Raw genomic sequence first — 7,441 nt, 5'->3', positions numbered from 1 at the left:
CTTCACCATCAGTTCTAAAGTTCCCTCATGCGACTGTCCAGAACAGAAGTTCCTTTCCTGCTGTGGTTCGGCACATAGTGTGCAAAACCCTGGGTTCAATTCCCGGTACTTGGGAGTGGCGTGGGGTGCTACAGTGCTGGAAAATGGGTGGAAAATGCCCCTTCCTGATAAGCCAGTACTGACCTGTAGACACTCAGAAAAGCAGCTCTGGGGGGATGGGAGGAGTCAGGGTCGAGCCCTGCCCCAGACCTGGTTCTAATTTCTGCCTGTCAGCTGTGCTCTCAGCTGTCCACTGCCCTCCAGCCCTGTCACTTCAGCTCTGCCACCCCGGTGGGAGGCTCCAAGGCCTGCCAATACTGTCTGGGTAGGTGGTGTGGGCCCAGAAGGTCCCAGAGGGGGCTTACCGTGAAGAAAGAGGGCTGGCCTGCCCCAGCAGCACAATCGAGGTCTTGGGGATGCCCTGTCTACAGTGAGCTGATTTAGGGAGTCTCCAAAGTAAGTTGTCTCTATATTATCCTCTCATTTCTCCTGCCTTGAGTCTGTTGGGCTCCTCTGTCCTCACTGTGAGTAGTTTGGGTTTTTGAAGTGAAATTGTCCTAGTTCAGGATGAGCCAAGATTAAAGGAGGGGGTGCCGGTGGTGGGGTCCAGGGAATGGAGAAGGAAGGGAAGAGAAGGCTCTCATGTTACTCTGAAAACCTAAAATAGCTGAGGCCTAAGACAGGCCAGGAAAGAACTAGACACAAGGCCCCCAAGGCTCAAAAGAGAGGTAGGGAAGGGCAGATCTCAGGACACACCTTCATACATGCAGATGGGTTAATCCTGTTAACCAGGTTAAATCTGAAGCCATTAGAAGATGTGTATTATCGATCAGGACAGCCGTTCTCAGCCTGTTGGCCACATATCAAACATCCTGCACGTCAGATATTTACATCACAATTCATGATAAATACATAGCAAAATTATAGTTGGGAGTAGCAATGACATAATTGTATGGGTCACCACCGCCTAAGGAACTGTATTAAAGGGTAACAGCATTAGGAAGGAAGAACCTAGAAGCCAATGGCCTTGAGTAGCATATTGGGTTTGTCAACTCATGGACTGTTCCTTGATGTGGAAAGTATCAATTTAAGGAACTGGGCCACCTACTGTGTGCAGCAAGAAGGCTGGGATAGAAGAACAGCAGTCAGAGATTAGATCTCATAGTGGGGTCCAACCTCTTGTAGGATGACAGAAAAAGAGGTGGTGGAGTCCCCTCAGACCCCCTTTCCAGGAGAGACTCCGCAAAGTGGGGTGAGTTTAGACCTGTGTCCTCTGGTGGGGAGGGGGTCCAAAGGTCTGGGAAGCCATCACAGCATCTGCTTGAGTTGATATCACTTGTGTGTGACTTGTCTGCTACTGGGGTAGCCAACACCTGCAACACCCAGTACCCTAATCCCAGGGACATCCCAGGGACATCCCAGGGACATTGATTGAAGAAGAACGTGACTGTCATTCAACATTGGGCTTCCTTCACCCCTCCCTCAGCTACAGCGACTGAAGCAGTTATTCAAGAAGGGCTCTCCAGAGACAACAGAGATGGAGCCTCCCCCAGAGCCCCAGGCCAATGGAGAGGCAGTGGGGGCTGGGGGCGGGCCAATCTACTATATCTATGAGGAAGAAGAAGAGGAAGAGGAAGAGGAGGAACCACCCCCAGAACCTCCTAAGCTTGTCAATGACAAGCCCCACAAGTTCAAAGAACATTTCTTCAAGAAGCCCAAGTTCTGTGATGTCTGTGCCCGGATGATTGTGCGTGAGTCTCGAAGGGGAGCAGAGAGTAGGATGGAAGGGTCATGGGAGAGGGACAGGACCTAGGAGAGATGTGTCTGTGTAGACAAACTGTGGCAAGATCCACCCTATGAGAATACTGAGGTTGACAGTGTAGGGTCCCAGAAGAGGGCAGGCAGATCAGAGCTGAAGAAGCCACGGGGTACAAAGGAAAGAGGGCATCCAGAACCTCACTCAAATGTTCTCCCCCTAAAGTCAATAACAAGTTTGGACTCCGCTGTAAGAACTGCAAAACCAACATCCATGAACATTGTCAGTCCTACGTGGAGATGCAGAGGTGCTTCGGCAAGATAGTGAGTACTGAGGTTCTGGGGAGCGAGAACGTGGAAGGGGAGGAACAGGCCGTCAAGTACTTCTTGCCGGCCCCTGAAGCCAACCCGTGAATCTGCTTTCTCTTCCTCTAAGGGCTGAGCATGCACTTGTGGGTGGGGGGATTCTAGACCCTGCCTTGCTTCCTCTAACGCTCTCCCCATCCCGTCCTACAGCCCCCTGGTTTCCGTCGGGCCTATAGCTCCCCACTCTACAGCAACCAGCAGTGCGCTTGTGTCAAAGATCTCTGTAAGTGTACAGGACCTGAGGGAGGGAGCAGGCCTCCGAGGTGGAGTCATAGCACCCCTTAGGGAAATAAATTCTGAAACAGAATCATTCTCTTTCCATGGCTCTCCCTCGGTGTAGCCTTTGTACAGCTATTTCTGGTGCAATGGTGAGTCCCTTGGTTTGTGGCTGAGAGAGACATGAGTGAGCCAGTTAGACGCAGAGACAAGGACGAAACTTTAGACTGTGCCCTTTAAACCGCTTTTAAGCAGGAACAAGGATTTAGACTGTTTCTACCCTGTTACAGAGTGATGCCGAATTCCGGGCCTGCTCGTGAACTTACGGATATCCCCTCGCACAAGCTCCTAATATGGCATCCCCTAAAAGGGTATTGCATTGGTGTTTCGGGCCTTGAATCTAGTGCTCACAAGGCAGAGGCAGGCAGCTCGCTCTGGCTTCCATATGTAGCCAGGCAACATAGCAAGACTGTCTCAAAAGAGGAAACACAGTGGCAGGGGCCTGTGTGCAGAGCCCCTGTTTCTTTTGGACACTTGGTGTGCACAGAGGCTGAAAACACCCAGATTTGTTTGGCAGAGAAGCTGGATTCTGTGAAGAGCGTGGGTACAGAAGAACGTGCCGGCGGTAACACCCCAGCTTGCACACGTGCCACTTAACAGGCAGGACAGTAGTGACCCCAAGCATGCCCCAACTCCCAGTAAACTTACCAACTCAGTCTTTCCAACACTGTCTAGTACTCTGCCTGGAAAGGGTCCCATCACAAGGCATTCCCAGTAGCGGTTTAGAGCCCTTACAGACTGGTGACCTAGGTGCTACATTGCCGGCCCTTCCCTCTTCCCTCCATCTCTAATCCCCAACAAGCCCTGTGGGCATCAGCCAAATCCAGATGCCCCTCTGAGGGGTCTCTCCTCCAAACCCTCCTCTTCCTTCCCAGTAATGTCTTCTTCTTCCTCCCATCTCACCAGCTGCTGCCAATCGCAATGACCCCGTATTCGAAACCCTGCGAGTCGGGGTGATCATGGCCAACAAGGAACGGAAGAAGGGGCAGGCGGATAAGAAGAATGTAAGCACTGCGTGTCCCCACAGAGGCCCCGTGGGTCAGGTCATTTCTCCCTCAGGAACCTCTGTGTGAGAATTCCTGCCACGGGGCTGACAGTGTAGTTCAGTGGTGGAGTACTTGCCTCGGGTGCATGTGTGAGGCATCCTGGTTTAAAACCCAGTCCTGAAAAACAAACTGGCTCCTGCCACAGAGACACTTCATCTGCTCCCTTCTAAAACTGAGAGATTGCCACAGCAGGCTGCGTCCAGACCCCAGCACTGCTGCACAATGGGCTAGGTCTGTGCTTTTACATTTGGAGGAGAGAATTTGTCATTCCAAGTAAGGAGAAAATTGTAGAGCCAGCAGGTGTCCATGAAGAACTTCTGGTGTGAGTGTGCATCTTGTAGGTGAAACTGAGGTACAAAGCCACTGGTCAAGGGCAACTTCCTTGTCTTTTACAATAGACTTTCCAGGTTGGTAATGGCAGAAATGTGTTTGCCTGGGCAAGCAATTAATTTCTCCCTGGACAACCTTTTGAACTAATAGGAAAGGCATTAGTTAACTCAGTTCCAGTCCCGGGGTCTCTGTGGGCACCTGGCATGCACCTGGCATGCACCTGGCATGCACCTGGCATGCAGACGCCATGCAGGCAAAGCACACACGCACATGTAAAGTGAAAACAATCTTCGGGGACAGCAAACACTCATCGCCGTGCGCTGGCCCTCTTGCCTTCATTCCCCAGGTGCTAGAGTTACCGTCACTTATCACCACACTGCTTTGTGCGACGGTGGGGATGAGAACCAGGGCATCGTGCATTCTGGGCAAGCCTTCTACTGAGGGAACCATACCTCTGACCCACACCCCTTTCCATCTGCTCTGAGGGCCTTGCTATCCAGCACAGGGTGCCTGTAACCTCATAGGAGAAAATTTTATTTTTCTTGGATGGAAAAAAAAAACTGCCCAGAAACAAAGATAGAGATCTCAAAGTAGTTGATGTACAGCCTGGGTGCAGATAGCAAATTTCAGTCAGTGAACTATGCACGGCAAGGCTGTCTCAGGAAAAGCACCCATATTCTTAGATCCTGTTCTCAACAGGGAGATGCGAAAGGGCATTGCCAAATAGGTAAGGTGAGGTATACTTATTGTCCCAGCACTGTGGAGCTGGAGGCCAGGGGGTCAGAAATCCAAGGACAGGAGGCTGGAGAGATGGCTCAGTGGTTAGAGCACTGACTGCTCTTCCAGAGGGCCTGAGTTCAATTCCCAGCAACCACATGGTGGCTCACAACTATCTGTAATGAAATTGGATGCCCTCTTCTGGTGTGTCTGAAGACAGCAACAGTGTACTCATACATGAAATAAATATATAAATCTTTAAAAAGAAAAGAGAAAGGAATAAAGAAAGATCCCAGGTTAGTTCTGGCCAGGTAAAGAGAGGACAGCTGGGTTGTCTCCAAACAACCAAGAGAAGAGGAAAAAGAGAAAACTATGCTTCCCGCCCCCCTCCCCCTACACAGACCTTTTCTTACGCACTGGAGTATTTTTACTCCAGATATAATGAAGGGCCTGAAGTCTAGCACATAGGGGTGATTAGAAGGGACTAAAGATTGCCGGGGAAGAAAAGCCAGAAAGCGCATGTTTGCTGTTCTTAGATTTTTAAAGGGACCCCATTTGCTCAACGTGTAAAGCTCAGGACAGTAAAGCAAGACAAATAACCACAGACAATACAGACTCCATGAGAGAGTTTTGAAATCGTGTAAGGTAATAAACTCCCTGCCATTAGCTCTACTCAGCACAGACAGTATGGGTGACCTACCTGGCAGCATATTTCAGAAGAAATCTCTGACTTTCTTCTGGTGCTTGGACCAGACACTTCCTCCAAGTATCCTCCCAGAGAATAAGTACGATTGCTTTACTGCTCTCTGGCCTGCCTGGAGAGGCAGAGAAAACGCAGGATCCTGAGACAGTCTGTCTCTAACTCTGGTGTCCCTCTCTAGCCTCTGGCAGCCATGATGGAGGAGGAGCCAGAGTCAGCCAGGCCAGAGGAGGGCAAATCACAGGATGGTGAGTGTCACCCATGTGTATCTATGGAGATGGGATGGATGAGGTCAAGGGTTTGGCTGCTATGTAGCAGGTGGAGAGAGAACGGCTGAACCCAGGGTGAGCAAAGTCTCACCACAGAAGTGGGGGGAGTCATGGATGCCCTCCTAGAGGCAGAAGCAATTTGTCCGTATTTCCCATCCAAGGAAACAATACAGAAAAGGACAAGAAGTCTGAGAAGAAAACACCTGATGACAAAGTAAGTCTTTCCTCCCAGTCAAGGTGTGACATCACCGGCAGCTCTTCCCGTCACTCCCCACCACCCCCTCCATACTGAAACAGACACACAAAACGATACGGAGTCCGGTAACTTGTCTTCCTCTTGCACCCTCAGCACAAGCAGCCTGGTTTCCAGCAGTCTCATTACTTCGTGGCTCTCTATCGGTTCAAAGCCCTGGAGAAGGACGATCTGGATTTCCCGTGAGAAGGCCTCCAAGGGAGGCGGGAGTGTGGGGCACCGATGGGAATGGGAAAGGAAGAAGGGCGGGTACCCTGCAGCACAGGCAGGCGCGGGCATGTGAGTGTAACTTATAGAGAAGACCTCCTTCCTGTCCAGGCCTGGGGAGAAGATCACAGTCATTGATGACTCCAATGAGGAATGGTGGCGGGTAAGACATGGCCACCGCCAAGGTGGCCGGGAAGACATGACATGGGAGATGGGTAGTGTAGAACCTGAGCACTTCAGCCTGCCCACTGCCTTCTCTAGGGGAAAATCGGAGAGAAGGTGGGCTTCTTCCCCCCAAACTTCATCATTCGGGTCCGAGCTGGAGAGCGTGTGCACCGCGTGACCAGATCCTTCGTGGGGAACCGCGAGATTGGGCAGATCACGCTCAAGAAGGACCAGGTAACTCGAGTACCTTAACCTAATCCCAGGCCTGGTCACACCTCTCCATCCACACACGTCGGAGGGAGAGCCTAACCCAGGAGTGTGAACGACCCTCCCCAGCGTCCTCAGTTTTTCTATTCCTCAACCCTTTCAACCCCTAGATCGTAGTGCAGAAAGGAGAGGAAGTTGGTGGCTACGTCAAGGTCTACACCGGCCGCAAGGTGGGGCTGTTTCCCACCGACTTCCTGGAGGAGATTTAGGTGTACTGGCGCCTGCTGGCGGGAGACACCCACGCCTCATTCTGGGCGGGGCCCAGTGCGAGCCGAGGAAGGAAGGGGCTAGGAGAGTACTGGATGAAGAGGGTCGGAAAGGCCTGCCAGAGCATAATGACATTTTCGGGGAGGGTCTGGCTCCCACCTCTCTCCCCTGCCTAGGGCTTTGGATACCTGGCAGCCTGCACCGACAAGGCCCATACAACCTTCAAGCGCTTGGGGATGGGGGATGGGGAAGCATCTCCATAAGGAGGGGCAGAACTGTCAAATGTTTCGAATTTATTAAAGTTTTGACAAAAGTTAGGAAAGTTCGTTTTGTTTTGTTTTAAACTGCGGACGAAGAGAAGGCCTGCGGAGGCAAGGAGAATGGAGTGTTCCCTGGCTGCTCCCCCAAACTGTCAGGTTTTGGAACCCCAAGGCTGGTGTGAGCAGTCAGACTTGCGCTCGCTAGGCTAGACTTCTGCCGGAAGTGAAGAAAAAGCAGCGCTGGAGTCTCAGCCTAGTGCCCTGTGGTTGGGAGAACAGCAGAGTAGGTACCTCCGCTGGATCATGCCCATTTAGCCCATGCAGTTCGGAACCTGGCTCAGAGCCCAGCTTGGCCACCAGGGGGCGATGCAAGATCTCAGTTGGAGAGAGGGATGGGGAGGGGCTGGAGGGGTGGCTAAGGGGAAAGAACTGAAGACACCAAGCCTGAGACCCTAGGTCTGGGAGGGGGGTGGGGTGCGTGCCGTCTCCATGGCAACACTTCCTCTAGTCCTCAGGGAATGGAGCTAGCGAGGCCGGGGGGCCTAACCCCTCCCGCACGGCCCCTGCCCCAGCCCTTTTCCGAC

General features: G+C 52.1%; 1 protein-coding gene across 2 annotated transcripts; it reads left to right on the top strand.

The window, feature by feature from the left end:
* The first annotated feature begins 298 nt into the window (after nucleotides 1–298).
* Nucleotides 299–6,908, top strand: STAC3 (SH3 and cysteine rich domain 3). 2 transcript variants are annotated; one of them, XM_080935034.1, is made up of 12 exons: nucleotides 299–495; nucleotides 1,225–1,291; nucleotides 1,526–1,790; nucleotides 2,021–2,118; nucleotides 2,311–2,383; nucleotides 3,343–3,440; nucleotides 5,411–5,477; nucleotides 5,660–5,712; nucleotides 5,848–5,933; nucleotides 6,070–6,121; nucleotides 6,220–6,357; nucleotides 6,501–6,908. In XM_080935034.1, the coding sequence occupies exons 2-12, from the start codon at nucleotides 1,226–1,228 to the stop codon at nucleotides 6,597–6,599; spliced, it is 1,095 nt and encodes a 364-aa protein (XP_080791160.1). In that variant the 5' UTR covers nucleotides 299–495; nucleotide 1,225; the 3' UTR covers nucleotides 6,600–6,908. The 2 variants fall into 2 exon arrangements, with proteins under 2 accessions (XP_080791160.1, XP_080791161.1); XM_080935035.1 differs by lacking the exon at nucleotides 1,225–1,291.
* Nucleotides 6,909–7,441: the final 533 nt, after the last annotated feature.

The sequence above is a fragment of the Micromys minutus genome, assembly GCF_963924665.1.
Source record: "Micromys minutus genome assembly, chromosome: 22".
NCBI classification, from domain to species: domain Eukaryota; kingdom Metazoa; phylum Chordata; class Mammalia; order Rodentia; family Muridae; genus Micromys; species Micromys minutus.
This window is presented reverse-complemented; position numbering and strand designations above follow the sequence as displayed.